General features: G+C 45.3%; 1 protein-coding gene across 8 annotated transcripts in view; it reads left to right on the top strand.

The window, feature by feature from the left end:
• Positions 1–20,816, top strand: part of Larp4B (La-related protein 4B) — a 95,956-nt gene that overhangs the window by 50,824 nt on the left and 24,316 nt on the right. For 6 of the 8 annotated variants that reach the window (XM_065453217.2, XM_065453219.2, XM_065453218.2 and 3 more), the window contains 7 exons: positions 7,064–7,241; positions 8,072–8,208; positions 9,541–9,644; positions 9,734–9,901; positions 11,764–12,033; positions 14,259–14,393; positions 15,724–16,151. In XM_065453217.2, coding sequence (XP_065309289.2) covers positions 7,064–7,241; positions 8,072–8,208; positions 9,541–9,644; positions 9,734–9,901; positions 11,764–12,033; positions 14,259–14,393; positions 15,724–16,151 — 1,420 coding nt within the window. Of the gene's footprint in view, positions 1–2,257; positions 2,788–2,916; positions 3,350–7,063; positions 7,242–8,071; positions 8,209–9,540; positions 9,645–9,733; positions 9,902–11,763; positions 12,034–14,258; positions 14,394–15,723; positions 16,152–20,816 lie in introns of those variants that run through there. The other 2 variants (XM_065453223.2, XM_065453221.2) reach the window with 2 other exon arrangements.

Genomic DNA, 20,816 nt, shown 5'->3' on the forward strand with positions numbered 1-20,816 from the left:
CGGCTTTGACATAAAAAATAAAACATGTCAACAAGGATCTTGCTGGCATGACATATTAAAATGTTTTCAATGCTGCCAGTTTATCTAGCATGTCAATCCATGTGGCAGACAACATATCTGCGCCAGGTCTTGAATTTTGGCCATGCGGAAGGAGACACTAAAATGAGAAATAAGTTGCATTAGTAAATTACTGTGGTCACTCTTCCCCTGAGAATATGCTCGGTAAGCCAACGAAGACGCGAAAGCGAATTAAATGTGGCCGCACCAACTCGCATTGATGTCGGATTTTTTACGGCGTGTGGCCCACTTAGTACACTGTATTATAAGAGCCTAAGACTGAACAGTGGCCCAAATGCAAAAAAAAGCAAGAAATTTTATATACTATTTTTTCTTACGAAAGTAATCCAGCGCTACTTCTTAAGACGAGGACACAAGACTTGAAAGGCTGGAGTACCAGCTTTCGGCGCGGAATTACAAAAACTTAACTTTGGCCTGCATTTCGTCTTCTTATAATAGTTTTCAAAAGGTACATTATCCGTCTAAACTTATTTGGTGTTTCTCTAAGCTTTCAGAATTGCACCACTAGTATACCCTCTCACTTCTACGCCGTCGTCGTGTGCCTATTCCGTGGCTAGTCTGCGTTTATAGTGCACTGAAAGCCGCATGTAACAAAGTTAACGAAACGACCTTGAGAGCTAGATAGATAGGTTGGCGGCTAGATAGATATTGTCAGTGGCAAATGTTTGCCAGAGATACTGCCGAAGTTACAGATTTTCGCGAAGAAGTGCTTCGCATTTAGTATGCATGTCCCTCTATATTTCAAAGCAATCTTGGAACGCAGAAGAGTGAGACACTCCGCACGTGCATAATCAGCGTGAATTGTTCCATTTGTAACACAATATTTTGCTGAAAGTGATCCGTTTGCAAAGACACAAAGCTGTTTGCAGCCAGAACGACAGTGTTTAGCCAAATGCACGTACTTGCAGTCATTCCCATGCTGACTGAACAGCCCATGCTTGCAGCTCCCACAGACAGTAGCGCCGGAGTTCGCTCTAGTAATTATTATAGGAAACTCATTTCGTAAGGGTTGCACGCGCTCTTGATCGTGTAGAAAAGATAATAGGCGAGAAAAAAACACTTACTGATGTCCCCGATACTATTGATAGTGTTGTGAACTCAAGAGCTCGACGTATCCAATATGGAGTTCGATACGAGTATATTTCGCACTGGCAGCGTTCGTGTTTGCGGCAGTTCCATGTTGGACGTGGGGCGTTGTATCTGACCTAGTTATTAAGCGGGTTTCACCATCTGTTCCGTGAATGAATATTTGTGCGGTGCCGTAATCATGCCCTTCGTTCTCAGTGCTGCTGTTACCACTCGCCTGAATCCTCTCAAGTTGTTCTTCTGGTAAACTTTTGGCTTGAACTAAAAATATTTCGCGCAATGCTTGGGCGGTCTTTGCCATGCACTGTCGCGACTCGCTGTAACTGAACATTCATGCGATCGTATCGCTGGAGCACACGCTAAAATGCAAGTTTTGCGGCTGCAGGCCTCGAAGACGGACCAGCACGGTGTAGCGGGTCAGTCGAGAATTCCGACAGAGTAAGAATTGTTAAACGCCTGTCACAAACTGGTTCCTCTCGTCGATTTGCTGTTCGCCTACCATCTAGTCTGAGGAGGGAGAAAAAAAGCTTATCGGTTATAGAGTGTCGACCTCCTTCCGAGAGGAGCGCAGTGCCTGACGTCAAGGCCGCCAGGATGCACTTGGCTCGGAAAACGTCTCAGTCCGCTCTGCCGACTCGTAGCTGTGCCTTGGGCCTGAAACCGATTTTTTTTCTCCCTCGGGGTTGGTGCAGCGCGCGCCATATGGGGGTCGTTGTGTTCGTCAAGCACACTTGACTGCATACTGCGGAGGTATCCGTAAAAATATGAAGAAAAAAAAAAGCGAGTCCAGTGCGTATTATTCATCCTTAGCCTTGATGGGACGTAGTTCAATTTTTGAGTGATGGAGAGGTTGGCTACGAGCGGTACGCTTGTTCGCATTCGCGGCTGTTGTCGGCCGTTTGTTTCTCTCGCCCACGTCCACGCGATTGAGAATACAGGTGCGTGTCCGTGGGGAGGTATAATCTGGCGTCACGGCCTCCGGCGCGGCTTCGGTCGTCGTTTGAAACCAGCTCTCTCAGATGGCGCCACGAACCCCAGGAGGAGGCCGCGACGGCGGCGGCGGCGGCGGCCGGTGTCTCTCTTCTCGCTTGTTCGCTTGGTATTTGGTTGAGCCAGAGCAGAATTTTTTTTCCTTTTTTTTTCATTTCGGCGCCTTTCCTTCTCTCTGGGGCGTTTGTGGCTATCGTCGTCGTCGATCAACTTGGGAGCCGTGTGCCACGTCGGACGGCCCGGTCACCGGCAGCGTTGTTTCCTTCCTATCGGCGGATGCCGGCGGCGGCCTAGGCTCGACCGCGGCGCGCGTGTTGGGCCCACCGCTTGTTCCTCGGGCGATGCTGCTGCCACGTCCAGTCACCTCGACGTGCCGCAAGCTCCACGAGAAGCAAAGGTCGCGCTTCGGTCGTCAGTCGCCCCAGCAAGCGCACGTTTCGCCCGTCGTCTGTGTTCCAAGCCCCGCAGGAGGCCCGCCGCCTTCCGCCGCGCGACGACGACGACGTGCGGGTGATCGGCGTGTGCCGTCCTCACTTGCGTGAGCATCGGACGCTGCGAGCGTTTCCGCGCCATCGCCGGCCGTCGACGTGGAGGCCCACGGCGGCACCGCGCCGCCGCCCCACCACCGTGAAGGTGATTTTTGCCGCTGGCCAGCAGCCGGCTGCTCGCTTGTTTCCCCGGTTTATTGGCGCCGAGGTTTTCTCGGTGGGGCGACGCTCAGGCCACGTCTGGTGTGGGTGGGCTTCATGTCCGGGCACCCGCCGTGGCTAGCCAGCTCGCTGGAACAACATATTTTGCTCCCCCCCCCCCTACCTCCCCCCGGGATTTGTAGCGGATTTGCGAACAGCAGCATTACTGCATATAATCTGTCCCCGCGGTCGTCTCTCGCCTTTCGCCTTGCGATAAGCCGCTTGTCCTTCAGTATTCGCATTCCTTTTCCTCGTCGCCATCTAGCGTTCATTTTTGTTTGTTCCTTTCGCCTCGCAGCTCCCTGGTGCCGTTCGGTGTCGTTGGCCCCTTTAAAATGTCTGTTTTGCGCGCAGCTCACCTCATTTCGCACATTGGGTGTCCATGTATCGTTTCAATCGGTGTTGCGGGGAGGGTGCAAGAAGCCTTGCGTATTGCGTAACATGCGGGAGCTCGGCTCAAGGTGCACTGCTGCCGGCTTTCCGGCGGCGAAGGAAACGCCACACTGGTGCGTGAAGTCTCGAACGTGTTGTTCACCCTGTTCGTTCGGGAAATGTAGGCAATTTGTGGCGCTCTTTATATGGTGGTATGCTGACGTCCGGCCGTTATGCCATCAGAGCCACGTACAGGCAGGCTTTAGCTTCCTTTGAATCTGAAATTAAACTCGCATGGCACGTGTTCACGTGCTAAACGCATTTTTCTTACTATAAGAAATGACAATAAGGGCTATTCAACGAGCACTGAAGCTCTAGGTTTCCATGGCTCCACTGCATGGACGTGGTTGCTTACTCAGATATTGCTTATTTAGATATGGCTCGTGTTTGGGTCAGATTATTTTTATTGTCTTACATGTGTTAGCACAGAAACTCTTATTCAGACTTTGTTGGTGTATTTTGCCCACTACTTGAATCGTCAGACCCTAATGATGTTGATGGGTGTCTGAGACCCGAACCGCGAGTTGTTCCTAGCAAGTTCACAGTCTGGATGTATTCCAACCCTTGCACAGGAAGTTGTTTGCATTCTCATCTCCACAGGGTTGTTTTTCACTTCCACAATAATCAAATGTAATTTCTCACAGCTGCCCAGAAGCCTGTCACAGATAATTAGCCAAGTATCACTGATAAGGTTGCTATCTCTCTGGAAAGAGTAAACATCTCAGCATTTTAGGCTATGGATAAAAACTTGCGTTTTGAAACTTTCACACACACACTCCCACACACATATGCAAACACATTCACACAGTATATTACTGGCTGTTCTTGCCTTTATATACTGAACTGTGCCATTTTGACATATTTTGTGTGAAAGTCACTAAAGTGGAGTCCCATTTTAATGCAGTGAACTTGCAATTCAACCACAGTTCTAGCAAGACCAGACCACCCACTAAAGGCACTCATTAGTTACAGTGGCTCCCATTCTGTTATTTTTATTAAAAAACCGATAGTGCACTGGTATTTAAAAAAAGCGTAAGCCTTCGAGAATAACGAGTAGCGTCTTTGAGCCCCATAGTAGGCATAGATCTATGGCATGTGGGAGTGTAAATGTATTTTTGTGCAGTTTGGAAGCTCCTTTTCTACAGTTTTTGTTTTTCATGCATTACAACTGTATTATGATGTAACATAAACTTGGGAACTAATGTAGACATTTTAAAACTAGCACTTGGAGGACATGCTCTGCTTTGTGCAGCTCATTCATATCCTGTATCAGTTGACTGCTTGGGTAATTTGAGTTTGCTGTCCTACATAAGGAAGGGCAAGAAGGGTAGCTTTTGGCAAAAGCTTAGACTTGGCATGCAAGACATTGATTATTGCATGTCCAGTCTGTAACCTTTTGTCGAAAGCCTAAACACAGGGTACATTGCACTTGATATTCATTTCGTGTAGTATAGTGTATAACATCTCATTCTTTGTCTTCTTGGCTTTCGTTTGTTTGTTTATTTATTTATTTATTTATTTATTTATTTATTTATTATCCTTAGTGAAGACACCTTCTACCAGCTGATAGTGTTAAGTGGGGAAGTTTCCTAGTGATCTTAGCAAGTGAGACAGTGTTGGTCCATCATTATGCCAGCAATCTCATAAAGTGTGCTGTACCTGTCATTGCAAGTTCAATGCAGGGAATCAGCATCTTTGTATGCAGTTTTGCCATAAAATATTTTGTACGTGTAGGGAGTGGAAGAGAGAAAGGCAGGATATGTTTTTAATAACATTCTAACTTGGCCAGCTCGCACTGCTGTGGGGATATGCACCACAACGTTCCGTTCTCTGGATGTTGTCTTGCTGCAAGGAAGAAACACATTTTTTCTCATCTTCAGTGCAAGAAACAGTCATCATATCTTCATCAAGCTTCATGCCTGATAAAACCACCATTTTTTTTTTTTTTTTAGTTTTTACTCCTCTACTGCTACTTGATGAGAAGTAGGGCTCAGTTTGCAGCTGTTAAAGATATGTTCATCAATATCACCTGCTATGAAAGTACATTTACTAAATTATTTATGCTTTCTGTGCTCTTATTTCAGGATTGTAATTGATTCCAGGAACTTTTCATCAAAATAACTAGGGGAGGCTGAAACCTAGGTTAGGCTTTTATGTATGTATAAAAGTGGAACTGCACACTGACATCTGAATTGGTGCTACTGCACGTAACCTTCTTAGAAGCTATGCATCCGTACTTGTTTCCTTGGCACTTGTGCAGTAAGTTTTCTTTAATCATTTTCTGTTTTCTTGGTGTCTCATCATTTATAATTTCATCCAAATTGAAACATTGTGGAATCCTATTCCGCAATGTTATAGTGCCATAGTGCCACTGTTTTGAAACATTACTCTGAGCATCAGGTCAACGAAATGTACTGTTGAACTTCTGGTGTCTAAACTGCTTCTGGTCATTAGTACGTGAAATGTTTATTAGCATTGAAATTATTTAGAAGTATTCTTTTCACCCTTGTTCATTATAACTAGCTGTTTATGTCAAACTTCGTCCTTTTTCTAACTTGAAGACAAGTTCAGTAATTGCACTTGTGTGGGTTTAGAGCTTTTAGCTCAGAAATTTAGCTGTCTTCTTTAAAATTTATAGATTTTACCTCATGTCCCATTTCTGTTTCCATCAGTGCACCTGCTCTCTTGCAGCTGTAACAATAACTGTGTTCGCCCATAAAGATTTTTCTTGGCACCCTTTGTTGGGGTGGAGCACTTCACGCAGCTTTAGCTTTCAGCCTATTGTGTAAGAGCACTCGGCATAACAAAAGGCTCCTCTGAAGATGGATGGATGAGTTGGTATGGTGTTATTGCATTCCATATGATGATGATCGTCATCATCATGGTTTCATCCGTTCATTGTGCTGCAGTGGGTCCTGCTGCTTTATTACATCACCACTAACAATCAGCCTTGAAATAAAAGCAGTTGACATAATTTTTTTCTTCAGGCTTAATACTGACAACATTCTGCACACACCTTCAATGTATCGCACATTGTTGTGTTATGTCTTGTTAGAGCTGCTTCAGTTTAGCATCGCAAATTGAGTGAATGGAATGTAAGAACTTAAAGCCCCTCCATCCATGTGCCACCGCCGCTTTCTTAAGTAGCGACAACCTTTCTTGTGCGCTGCCTTTTCCCCTCACACGAAATCCGGTTCCGGCGTCTCCGCTTCCTGGAGTTGCGCTGCGGGAATGTCTGCTTTGACTGCTGTTCGACGATGTTGAGGTGCCCGCACGTGCTTAGCAGAGCTGTGGCAGTCACCATAAGAAGAATGCAAAGGGGACAGGCTGTTTTATTCCGCTGAAGTAGTAGTTCGCGGTTGCTGTTTTCCAAATGCACGAGAAACTGCAGTGGTCTCCAAGCGCCCAAGTGTCTTTCGAGGCACAACCCGTTGCAGGTTGATGCGAAGCAGCGAACACGACCAGATCGCTGATTACAATAAGTGGTGGTGGTTGTATGAAATCGCATTCGCAGTTTGAACCGCAGCTGGTGCAATTAAAGCCTCTCCATTGATTCGAAAGTAAACAACACTAAAAAACAGTGTCACTTCCACTCGGAACAGGAAGCTGCAGCTACGTAAGTTCCGCTTAACGCCGGAAGCTAAGGGGGTGAGTGGGAGAGCAGCGTGGAGGAGGAAGGAAGGTTGGCGGTACTTAACCTGGTCGGCGATGGTGCGTGGATGGAGAGGCTTTATAAAAACTGTGGCCAGCACATGATTTAGCCATCTCATGATGTGTGTGGTGTGCAGGAGGAGGAGGAGGTGCAGGAGTGTGCTGTGATGCATCGGAGGTAGCACCGGAGGGGGGCACGGCCATGGCGCCCCCGCCGCCCCACGGCCTGGGGCCCCCCCATTTCAACCCTGATGAGCTGCCCCTGGCGGACCTGCGTCGCATGCTCATGCAGCAGCTCGAGTACTACTTCTCCAGGTAGTTTCTTCCTACCAGATTTTGCCAATGCCTGTCTTTAAATTGCAGAGCTGTTTGTCATGCTCAGTAGTGCCATGCCAAGAATAGGTAACTTCATGCCAAAAGCAGGCATCACAATTCCGTGAACTGTATCAGGCTGTCTAAAGAAGACAAACAAAGCGTGTTTGCTTAGAGCTTTTAATGTCATAATTAATGCAGTTCATAGTATTGTGGTACCTATTTTTACTATTGGGTTACACATTTGTAAACTTCATTCTTACTGCGTTATTCCTAATCTTCACTGCCGTGTGATTGTCTTTAATTGCACTGAAGTTTCAGTGATAGCATTAACAAATTTTTGAATGCACAAAGTTTACTGGCACCTGAATACAATTAAAATAAATCTATAATGAGAAAATTTGTCTGATAAAAATTGACGCCTGTCCCCCCCAAGATTATAATGCAAGTAAGAATGCAAATGTCACACCCATGCAGAATAATAGCTTATATAATGACGTGTTTATTGTCAATATTTGCTGTTGTAAGTTTGGTATTTCTTGGGTGCTGCATCTAAAGGTAAGCAATCATTAAGCGCATATTTACCTCTATAAGGTGCATGACAAACATTAATAGTAATGCATGTTATCTCCCCTACTCTGCCCCCAATTATTGTTAGTGGGATTTTATTAATTTCCATAACACTGGCATGCCATTAAAAAGAAAAGGAAAAAAGAAAGCCAACTGGTTGTAGGGAAGTTTCGCACGTGTCCCGCAGCATGTGTGTTTTCAATAATCCGACTAACATTTTTCTGAGGTTTTGACTCTTGCCCTTTTTTCCTCCTATGTTGCAGGGAAAATCTTGCCAATGACACATACCTGCTGTCTCAAATGGACAGTGACCAATATGTGCCCATTGGTACAGTGGCCAACTTCAATCAGATCAAAAAGCTAACCAAGGATCTTAGTCTCATTGTCGACGTCCTACGAGGCAAGTATAGCGATTTTTTTTTTTTTTTCATAACCATTGAGCAACTGCTATGATACAATTGTGAATTGTGTTAAGTCTTAGAAGAGTAACAACACCACCATTTTAATGGTAGTTTGTTCTGTTGCTGCATAATTATTCATGCGGTACGAATTTCGACGCACTGCACATTAGCAAGGAAAGCTTGGTCAAGTTGGGGTAAGTTCATATTGGACGAACAGAATGGGCCAACACTCAAAATTCATTTCGTAAGTTATTTCCAATGTAGCAGTGCCTTCTTAGTGGAACCTAGTACAGTAGTGTGATGCCACATGCTGTAATGTATATATCGAGCAAGAAAGTATAGGCACTGATAAATATGCACTGAGATGTAGTTAACTGTTGGCACATGAGAAATGGATCTCTTACATGCAAGTTCTTCCTCATACTTTTACTGAATGTGTTGGAGATCACTAAGTAACAAAATGCTAAATAAAACTGGTGTCTTGTTAAAGTCGTTATGCTCTCATTACTCACAGAGGAATGTTGATTCTTGGTCATGAAAAAACGTTGATGTCTTCAGTAAGATGACTGTTGGGGTGGAACTAAGCTGTACAATTGTAGTGCATACTTCTATGACATTATTAATGCACCCTTGGTATCTGCATTGGGTGCGCACACTGTGCTCAGTGCTCGTAAATGGGTGCAACAGTAAAAACCGCGGTTAAGCATCGTTGGTGTTCCATCCGGCCATGTTTGCCCGGAACACCTGGTTTACTCCTGTTGGGACACTATTACATCCACAAAAATGATAATGATGATAATAAGTAAAATCAAAATAGATCTAGGAGATAGGGGGCGAATGTTTTGCTACATTTTGTTAGCACAAATTATTTATGCTTCAAATGTATTCCAAGAACGTGTCTGAAGGCGCTTTTATTCAAGGTAAAAGTTTGGGCTAGTTGATGGGTCATTCTAAATACGCTTATAGTGAAATAAAATCAGTACTTGTTGCTTGTCTGTAGCTACGTTTAGCCTTGCACCATAAACATCATTGTGTGCTTTGATTGAATTTATTCCTGATGAGCCATGCCTCTGCACATTAGACTGTGCAATAGGCACATTCACCCAAACTGCAATACTTTTAATAGTTTTCGGTTCTTGAGCTTCCTAATGGAGTATAGCTGCACAGTAAGGACTGATGAAGGCCTCGAGCTGGTGCATCTGAACTTTTAATGCCCTACTCCTTTGTATTTTAGCTTCAATTGCACTTTCTGTTCAAGCTGAGCTCCTTTTGTGAGGACTACACAGAGGCTGTAAGCAGTCACACTCACCTCTTGTGTTGTTTTTTTCTAGAATCCCCTAATGTCCAGGTAGATGAGGCTGGTGAAAAGGTACGCCCCAACCACAAACGCTGTGTCCTGATACTTAGGGAAATACCAGAGAGCACTCCTGTAAAAGTAAGTCCACTCTACCAATTTTTAACGCAGAAGTGCTGATGAGAAAATGTGGGCTGCCTGTGCTACACTAAATACTGTTGTGTGTGCAGGACATCGAGGCACTCTTCAAGGCCAGCGACAAGTGCCCGCAGTTCATGAGCTGCGAATTCGCCCACAATAGCAGCTGGTATGTGACGTTCGAGTCGGACGAAGATGCACAGCAGGCGTACAGGTACTTGCGCGAAGAAGTGCGCTCCTTCCAAGGAAAGCCCATTATGGTAAGTCAGAGTTTTGGCGCTTTCTTTATATTGTTTTCCTGCTGATGCTACAGTAGAACCATTTGTTAACTCCAATGATTCAATTTCTTAGGCAAATTAGATCATGGGGAAGTTCTGGGGTGGCATCCATGCATTTCTATGATCCGTTACTTATTTTTTTTATCCTGAAAGTGACTTTTGCTTGATTCTCAGTATGCATGCACCGGCATTGCTCCAAGCAATGGCCAAGTTCTGCTGGGAGTTGTGCAAGGAGTTGTTGAATGGGAAATGCTGGTCTCCATTTTTAAAGGCGACCAGGAAAACGGTAACAGTTTGCTCGGCAAAATCCATTCCAAGCGAATGGGTGGGGGAAGTGAAGGCAAAAGGTGCCAATCTTGTTTTAATGCTCTCCTATGCTGATGTGGCATTGCTCCGCAACCAGTAGCCACGTTCGACATGCTGGTGACGCTATTGTGTAAGCACACGGCATATGTTGGGTGTAAGCTATATGCTCCAGAACACCCCCCTCCATTAGGCTAATGTTGGAAGTCTGTCCATCTATATTGACACATTGCATAGCAAGCTTTCTTGAGCACATTAAAAAAGTAAATGACAGCTCAAAATGAATTACCTTTTTTTTTTTACCTCACAAAAGCTGTGGTATGTAATTTGACCCACAGGTTTTTGTTAAGCTTGTCATGGTTGAATTTATTAGTTTACTGCTTAAATGCCTGACATATCGAAAAAGTGACTAACTTGTACTTTATTTCTTAAGTACAAAAATGTCGCCGAAACAGGTTGTGAGCGTTCTCGGGTTATAACATGCTGGATTAATTAAGGCTGTCTGCAAGTAGGCATTCTGAGTGTTACAGTTATGACTTCTGAAGTATTTTAAAAATTTCTCATGTAGAGCTTCAGAACCATCAAGCAGAATATATTTTTGTACTCGTACAAAAGTGACTCTTGATCAGTATGGTGAGAGAATACATCGAGTTGTCTACTTCTGCACTGGCACACAGGAATACAAAGATGATTGAAGGGAAAGTGGTTTTTACCAGGGGCATGCCTACGTTGATAAAATTTAATTATGCTCTCTTGCACATGTTGCACTGTAGTTCCTACTTAAATCAGCTCTGAACCACCTTTCTTTGAAGCCTCAAAAACGCCTTGGAATGACTAGGGTACTTCCCATGAATACTTTACCGAGGATTTATCAGAAAGACTTAGTTTGAGCGTGGCCACTTTCAGTGCTATATTTACCTTTCCCATTTTTCCTCAATGTCCTTCGTTACATTAGGGCACCGGTGGCGATGCCCCGCCTATGACATTACGATTAGAGGGCTTTTTGCGAACCACCACGGCATTTGCACCAGACAGCTACGCGCAACTGTAAGTGCATGGCAGGTTTGGAGAGCTCACTCACATGCTCCAGCCTGGCTGTGCTATGTGGTGCAGACCAGCTTAGTCCTGCGTGGATTGCTCACTTTGTAGTGCTCAGTGCAAAGCTCAAATCAAAGCGTGTTCAGCCAGGAGTGGCAGGAAGCAAGCACTCGCTGGCATGCGTTCCTTGTAGTGGCCTCTATTCAAAAGAGAGTGCTTGAAAAAATAGGTGACTTCGCGCTGCGCTTGGTGAGCCTCGTGGACTGTGCATGTGCGCAAAATTTGACTTCGATGTTCACAGCAGCGTACGCTATCCGCGGAATGTTTTTTCCCGTAGCTGAAAGAGTGGTTCAAGACCCCTTAAAACTGAACATGCATACAGGATTCCAGAAAGTTCTGTAAGATTTTCAGTTTGAACAGTTTTCTCTTGTACCTTTGATGGTGCATAATGAACCAATCAGGTGCATTGTTTTCATGATAGAAAAGTGGTGTGTTCCTTGCAGGCCCGCATCAAAGCCAAGCCCATTTCACGAGCCTCATTTCTGCCACCGTACAAGAATGGTTTGCGGCACCAGCCTCCTCACCTGATGGCAGGTGGAGAGGGGCTTGGCAGTGCCCCTGCCGCTGCAGCTGCCCCTGCCGCTGCCAGTGGGCCTGCCCCAGGGGGGGTCTCGACACAGCCACTGAGCACAAGCCAACCAACAGCTGCCGCCACCCCCGTGGCACCGCAGCAGACCACGCAGGCATCCACCTTCTATCAGGGGCCACTGCAGGTAAGATTGCAGCTTTAGTGCTGTGTAGCACCTACTGAAACAGTTTTCTACAAAGGCCCTGAGAAAGCGCCAGATCAGATCATTTCACATGCTGAAAATGTCTGTGCAACTAGAAGTATCAGCAAGATTAACACTTATTCATGTTACTCGTGTCTTTGAGGCAGAAACGATGAGACTACGTATTTTGGTTCTTAAGGGTAGATGTGGCAATGAAAACTTTTCTTTTTTAATTTATGGGAACAAATTGGTGAAGTTTGGCAAGCAGATGTTATTTGTTATGTGGATATCGTTACTGAACTTAGTTTTGTACTATCTATTATAGTTTTTGAGTTACAATTGACAGCCTCTAATAGTCATTCCCAAATTCGCCAAGTTCACTATAAGTTCGCCAAGATTTTCACATCCGCATGTTCACAAAGGCCTATTCTGTGCAATAAAGCTATTGCTTTATATTTAAATGCCAAAATGAGCATAAAGATATTTTTTAGCTTTGCTTTGCATATTGTCTTACTAATGACTTTTGCAAAAACCCCATTACAAATTTTTTGAGCTTTATTGGACAGCTATATTGCACTCATCAATGTTTCAGGATCTAAGTACAAAAGACAATGATTTTGTCTTAATTCGTTGTAATATAGCACTGGGATGACGGAAAGCAACTGCACAAAAAATGAAAGCTGAGAAAACGAAGCTGTTTCATTAGTTGTAAACATTTAAATCTCATTTTCAGCACCTAGAACCCGCCTGAGATGGAGTCCTTTGCCTGCGGGGACACATTTTCTTTACATTTTGACATAGTTTTTTGCGCTCTTACAGCAGTTTCACGCACCTTAGTTGCCTTTTTGGTCATCGTGCATCCATCCGTCGTGCAGAGGCAGGTGACAGCGCACTCAAAACGTCTGCTCTTGTCTTTCGTTGTGCAACCTCTTTGTTAGTGGCGTAGGAGCTGAAATCTGCAGCTGAATATTTGACACGAAAACTGCTCTGCCGATGTCGCATTGCCTACACGACCACACGCAGACGTAACGTCGCCATCGCTAGCGGTCGCGTAGGTGTTCTGTGGTCGCGTCATCAGCAGCACACGCGGGCGCGCTTTCCCAGTCACCGACGTGCACCGGTTGTGACTCGCCAACAAGCTCAGCGGCATCCGCTTCTACAAGTAGCTTTCTCCCTCTTTTCTATGCCTTTCATGGTCTTCCGTACACGTGGGCCGTTCATTCATTTGGGGCTCATCACAGAAAAGGTGCGTAAGCTGCCACGATCGTCAATCAGGTCGATCAGAATGCACAGCTTGCTGCTGCGCAAATGCGCACGAGAGAGGATAGCAGCAATTCAAATGTACAACAACCAATAGGAGCGTGCTCTGTGCCCCACGCGATTGCTACGCCCAATCGCAATGCTGTATGTGCCTTTTTTTCGCTTGTGTGTGCAGGTTTATTTTTCAATGGGGAAATGCGTTGCTCTGGCTATCTTTAGCTCCGATCTCTCCTCTTTACGATGATACCAAGATGACGGCGCTGCGGCAACGGATAGCCGGGTGATCCGCGGTGCATAGGGGCCTTCCGAAGCCCTATTATTTTTTCCACAATTTTTGATGACAGCACTCTACGCGCCTTGCCGAACGCTTGACGCGTAGTAGTCTTCAGATGGCGATCTCCTCTTGCGGGTATCGACGTTTCATGGGCAAGCTTCCCGCGACGGAGTACTGCCTGGCACCAGCTACAGCGCACCTCACCGGGAAAAGCTGACCAAAGTTTCAGTTTGGTGCTCAGTCAACAAAATGTGTCGCAGTGGCTGTGCGGCACTTGGAAAGCAGGGCATAGATAGCACAAGCAACACTTGAATGCTGGCAACTTGGTTCACTTTCACCATGTTTTCGAGGAATGATGGTTAGTTTGAGGATCGAGGAATGATGGTTAGTCCGAGAAATCTAATGAGGCGCTGTATGGCATGAGAAATTTCACTTGCTGTTCTACCTTAGTTCTGTGGGGTTGGTGGTGAGGCCGGGGAACTTCAAATAAACTAGCGGGTTTGAAAATTTAGCCGATAACTTATTTTCCTCAACTTGTTTACATGTGCATTACCATGCATTAAACTAAATCTCCATTGTATCCTCCAAAAGGGCTTACGTTTAACATATGCTGTTCTATATCTGTTTACTGTCTCTGTGTTGACTGGACTTTGCAAATCTGAAGTCTGCGAGGCTCATTAATTGTTGCTTTCAGGTGAACTATGGTCCGGCCAATGCAGGCAGCAACAGTGCAGGGCCGGGCACTGCTCAGCTGTACCCGCCCTTCTACCCTCCCGCTATGCTACAGACCTGGACACCAGCCACTCCTACATGTTTTGACCTGGGAACGGTGAGCCTTCCCTCAGCACATGGCAGCGTGAGATCCCTTGGTTTTGTCCCTCTTGTGTGCCACCACTACGCATGCCTTGCATGATCAATTAAATTCTCTTTGTGAATGGCACTGAGAGAGCAGTTGACTACCAGTGGTGCGAATATTTGAAACTTCTACTATTTGATTTGAAAGGTAAATTTACAATTCGAAATATTCGAACCACCCAAAATTCCTGTTCTCACTTCTTTGTTAGCTTTGCCGCAGTGTAGTCATCTTATGCAGTAGAGCATAGTGTATTGCGGTAAAGCATATTTTCAATGCAGTGACGCATATCAAAGTTTAGGGGCACTGTCAAGAGGCCCCTGCTGGTGCTATTGGTTACTTGACACTGTCAGCTCAATTATCTGCACTATGCTGCTGCTTCACATATGGACAACACCAGCCATTAGGCGGAAACCTCTGCAACTTTGTCACGAGGCACTTGAGGCATACGAGACACGTCTGCCTATTGTGACTCAAATAAATTCGGACTTCAAGAAGTGCTGCTACAAAAAATGTCTGCCTCAGAGCACGGTCATTGCTTTCTCACTTTTTTGTCTACCATAATTGTACTTTCATAGTGAGGGCAGTGTGATGAGCTCCCTGTATGTGTGTAGGACGAGCGCTAGCACTAGGCATTATTCGGTCACATCTGGCCAGAAAACATATAGAATCGCAGTCTGCAGCAGGGAACAGCGGCTCATTTCAATTATCGCCTATTAAAGACGCTCGCTACGCTTCTGATGGCACCACGCATTGTGAAACAGTGCGAAGATCCTTATCGCAACAGGATTGACTGTGATAGCTATAAATGCTACATGTGACGACCCCCAGAGAAGACTTGCAGTACCGAAATGAGAAATTGAGTGCACGCTGGTGTCTTCATGCGAGATGGGTGGGCGAGTATTGCGGTGAAGCTGCTGCGGTAGGCAGCTATACAGTACATTTTCTTATTTACGTAGGATCTAGCTGCCGGAAAATGTATCATATGATCACAGTTTGGTGACATAATGATTGCAGGTACCAAAAATCTTGTTTTCCAAGAAAGTATGAACCGGTAAAAAATGATAGTAACTTGGGTTATTTTTTTGCGTTCTCAGTTGTGAATGTTGACAACAGAAAAACGTATGTAACAGGAACGTATCAACACGGTTCTGCTGTATTTCTGCAGGCTGTTCTTTCCGCTTATGGCTATCATACTTTAGACCCTTAAATATTAGATTCAGGTGGTGCAGCTGCCCATAATTTTGTACAACTTCCTGTTCCCCTTCCAGGTTTAATGTCTGTGATTGTGGTTGTTGGCACACAGGTGTTCTCTATGAATGGCCTGGCACCCCAGGCAACCTACAAGCCACTGAATGGAACGGGTGGCACGGGTCGGCATGGCTTCCCTGTCCTATGGCAAGGTGGTGGTGGCCGTTCGTCCAAGTCTTACCTGCGGACAGGTGGTGCCTCCTATGATGGCGATTCCCGGGGATTCTATGAGCGGCATGGTGGCAGCCTCCTAGGTCCCGGTTACCCATCAACCTACCTTGCTGGTCCACCTGCCTTCCCACTTTCCCGGGGTGGGGGTGGGGGACCTCCACCTGCATATATTCAGGAGTTCCTGCCCACGACTGGTGGTGGCAAACGGGACTCTGGCAACTCTCTCTACTCCCTGTACTCCAGGGGAAGTCCCAAGGGGGACACGGGCAAGGACTCCGGAGGCGGCAGTGGCTCTTCACAAAAGTACCAAGAGTAAGTCCTGGCACGGAGACAATCTGCGTCAAGAAAGGTGGTCCCTCGTTGAAACTCTGGGGAGCTCTATACAGTTGATGCTGCTTCTTCTCGTGCAATTAAAACTGCAAGTGGTTGTTTATTTTGTACTTCTGCAAAAGGGAAGAAGATTACCATAAAACCCCATCTGTAGCTCGAACCTGTATATACAGTTAAACCTCGATATAACGAACTTTAATACAACAAAATTCTTGATACATTGAAGTATCCAACTTTTGAAAACCTCTTGTCCATAGAACACCAATTATTTATAACCTCAATATAACGAAGTGTTTGGATGCGATTTCAATATAATGAAATTTCACTGCCACCATAAAGGAATGCCGAGACAATAAATGGAAAATTCCGCGGACGGAGTTGGTAAAATGACTGAATTACACACGGCTGCTTGCAAACACCTCTCAAAGTGTGCTACAAGAACGCCTGCTGAATTCAGCTGCACCATGTTCTGTTTTTAGTACAAGTGCAACAAGGTCCTTTCGCACCTTGTGCACTGTGCGCTTTGTGCGAGGGTGAAACGAGAATGATGGTGGTTTCAAGAGTGCTGCCTTAATGAGCGAGTGAAGGGAAAGAGCTCGTGGTAACGCAATCAAATGTGTGTGAGGGGCCAAAGTGGGGGGGGGGGGGGAGTTAAATTGGCGCACGTCTGTTTCTTGCATGTGTCTGTGGTGGCTGCACATGGCTGTAAGCGTGACTGAGCAGATACACAGCCGCGCACCCTGCTTTAGAAATAATCTAACATTTGTGCAGATATGGCACCATGTAAGCTGGCTTGCTGAGTGTTTAGTATTGCAGGTTGTGTAGTCTAGTTTCGTAGAGGCAGGCGAAGCATTTGCTCCCTGCTGCTCGGGCTTTTCCTCATAGCGGGATAAGGGACCTGCGTCGAATGTAGGCTGAACAGACAAGTGAGGACAGCGTTCACAAAATGAAAACAGCATTTATTGAAGAATGACCATGCCACGCCCATTCTACGTCATCATCGCCTTGTGGCTGTCTTCCTCATTGCTGTTGTCTTCAAATACAGTAAAACCGCGTTAAACTGTACCCGCTTAAACAGTAGTTTCGTTTTAAAAGTAGTAATGTCGAATCCCCGATTCAGTTGCCATTGAACATAACGTGTGTTGTGTCCACATAAACCGTACTAGCTTATTGCGTACGCATCGGTTAAAACGTAGCGTTTCCACTTTTCGGCACGCAAACACGGCGGTGTGTCGTCTCTATCGAGCGGCCCGGCAGAACAACAAGCCTCGGAGATCGGAACAACGGCCTCCAAGCGCCCTGCGCGTTTGCGTGTGAAACCACATCAACATCATTTCGATGCTGTTCCAGAGAGCGTTTTGGCGTCGTGCTAGCGATGACTATTCATGTAGTACTGACTTATACTGCTAGTCATGTTTCCTTATGCACAGCGGGCAAAATATTGCGCTGGGCGAACGAAACAACAGCTCGCACGCGACGCTGTCAGTGGAAGTACGTAGCGCCGAAGAAAAAAGCGAGGGGCAAAAACAAAATATCAAGGCGACATGTATGGCACGCGATTCTTGAGGTCCGGTATGGGCGAATGTAGGGAAGGAATTCTGCTTGCGTAGGCTAGACGGGGCGAGTGGAAGAGCGTCTTGCTTGCCAGTGAAGTCAGTCTGCTGAAATTGTGGGTTTGCGGCACTGAAATATTTCTAGCTTGGCTATTAATGAGCCAATTAGAAAATTTTTTGCGGCAGAATGCTTCCTAGAGGGCATGTAACAACTTCCTGCATATAACCAAAATTTACTATTGGTGCTGGTGAGGAGCCCATGGTTTAACGAGGTTTGAGCCTTAAAAACGCTCAAAAAATAACCACGCTGATGCTGGCTCGGCAGTTATGATTTGGCAGCACTTTGGTCACAAAACCAAATTTTCATTGCCATTTTTGTTGTCGATGCGTTCTTGCTCCTAGCTGCTAATTTCCATTAGAAATATCCGTCCAGAAAATGAAATGTGGCATCAAATAGCTGTTTTGAAACGGCGCCCAATTCCAATCACTTGTCATTCCGAAACTGTAAATGAAGCCACCATTTTTAGAGCGCAGCTCTTGGGTGTTTGTCCCAGCCTTGAGCATTGGCATGCCTCGTCCTCCCTCGGGATAACCGGGCGAACAAGCACAGCGAACGATGAAAGAGCGGAGTGCAGCAGTGGATGAAAGATGGCGAGAGCAAACAGAGCATGAGGAGGAAAGCAGAGAAAGCCGCCTTGAAGGCGCCACCAGATGGCACTCGCGTCTGGAGCGGCACCAACTATCGGAGGCGGGGGAGCTTGTGATATAGTTTGTTGCGACACATTCGCAACAGGCTCATTTTCATTTGACCTTACCGAGTTGCAGTTAGAACGCAGGCGAGAGCTTGTGCAGATAACATGGGCTTGCGAGAGTGATGTGCTGTCATGGCAACGCCCTCTTCCCTAATGTAACACCTGGCGCATTGTCGGGGCAGCAGGTGTTTCCTTACACACGCTCTGCTCCATCAAGACACACCCGTGATGTGGCATTGCAGCCAGTGGGAATTAACCTACCATTTTGCAGCTACAGATATCGAATTCCAGCTTTTTTGCTCAATGTGCCATTTTACACAGGCAAATACTCTGACCTATTTTCTCAGATAAAAGGTGTGTGGTAAATACAGCACATGGTGTTCTATGCATAAAGAGTTAAATACTTCGGCATAACTACAACTTCGTTATATCATTGTTTAATTGCATTAACATGAGAGTGACTATGACATTGTTTCCATAGCTTGCTCGCACTGTCACTTAACCCAGGAATAGACCACATTTGTTTGCTATTAGTCGATGGAAAGGAACTAAAGGTACAAGATAATACAATCCATTACTTGTGAAAACCAGTTTTGACAGCTCCCCATGCATCATTTAATACTGTTTCTATTTGCTCATAAGTGCAAATTGACTGCTCAGGATGGAACTACATTGCACAAAGTGCATGTTTCTGACATTTCTAATGCACTCTTGGTATCTGCAGTGGGGATGTCATTGTCGTCACTGCTCGTAAAGGGGTGCAACATTAAAAACCACGGTCAAGCATCGTTGGTGTTCTATCCGGCCATCTCTGCCCGGAACACCTGGTTTACCTCTGTTGGTACACAAGAAAGAAAATCTACAAAGCAAATATTGATGTGCAGTTTCTAAGATAATTAACATTTCACTTCCATTGTTTAAGGCCACAATGGAAAAAAATGGCACTATAAAAGATTATTTGTAAAACATGTTTAGATAGCCTAAGGAATGAGATAGCAAGCGCATTTTTTATCTGACCCTTAATATTTTACAGCCCATTGAATACAAGCCCTCAAGGTATGGCAACCATTTAACAGAAGTTGTAGCAAAATTAATAATTTCCAGTGAAAACAAAGAAAAAATTGCTTGCTATACTGCATAGCGTATAGATTAGGCTCCGTTCTGCAAAAAAATGTAGCTCTGTTCTTGGTGTTGAGATCTCGAGGCCTGAATATTACACGGAGCCCAAAATTTGTGTGTTTTGAGAAAAGTACAAAAAACAAACAGCATTAAATATGAGGGAACATGGCATCCAGAACAACCATTTTTGATACTCGCTCTAGACACATGAAACTTTCAGGACACATCCAGTCTTGTGTGCTGCTTATAAATATGCAATTAGATTTTTTCTGAGGTCAGTAACAAAAAGTAGTTACAATTCTTCTGTTAAAAACTTGGGATCTGATTTCCAAAAAAAAATTTACTGCAACAACATAGCTAAAGTGAAGCAGATACAGTCAAACCCCGTTACAACGAACACCACATTAACGAACATTTCAGATTAACGAACTTTTATGAAATCCCGTGCCGACTGCTTATAATTTCAATGTAAAAATGTTTCACTACTACGAACTTCAGAATAACGAACATTTCAGAATAACGATCGTTATTTAATTTCCGTGTCATCTTAACAACACCTCAGTACTACGAACTCATATCCCGAAATGCGAGGATTCTTAGATTTCCGTGTATCCGTCACGGCAGTCGGAGCTCTAAGCTAGCAGACGACGCAGCGCGAAGAGCGGGCCGCTTTGCAACTTGCTTCCCGCAAAAACCTGAGATGGCGCGGAAGGAGAAAGATGCGGGAGGAGACTTTTTTTTTTTCCTTCTCCGTTGTGGAGGCAACGACGCACCAGGTTTTGTGAGTGGAGAGGCGGGGAGCATGGGCTCGTAAAACCTAAGACGGTGCGGCAGAAGAAAAAAAAAAGTTGTAATTAACGCTGAAGTGGGCCTTTTTTTTTTTTCCTGTTGCGGAGGTGCCGACGCATCACGTTTTTCTTGCTTGTTTTCTCAGTTGTTCGCGTGCTGTCACCCGTATCAGGCCTGTCCATCTTGTTTTTCTTCTGGTTATATTATTGTGTTAGAAGTGCGTGCCGGCGTTCGCGTTGCCATGAGCTTAACAACTCTAAGCACGGCGAAGAAGCAAAAGCAGTTTTCTTTGAGCGAGAGAGTAGAGATTTTTCGCGAGATAGAAGACGGGAAGAAACAAACCGTCGTGGCTAAAGAACGTGGAGTGGCGCGGTCGACGATCGCCACGATTCTCAAAGATAAGGAGAAAATCTTTAAGCACCAGCAAGAATCTT

Source organism: Dermacentor albipictus, chromosome 1 (assembly GCF_038994185.2).
Source record: "Dermacentor albipictus isolate Rhodes 1998 colony chromosome 1, USDA_Dalb.pri_finalv2, whole genome shotgun sequence".
In the NCBI taxonomy this organism is placed as follows: domain Eukaryota; kingdom Metazoa; phylum Arthropoda; class Arachnida; order Ixodida; family Ixodidae; genus Dermacentor; species Dermacentor albipictus.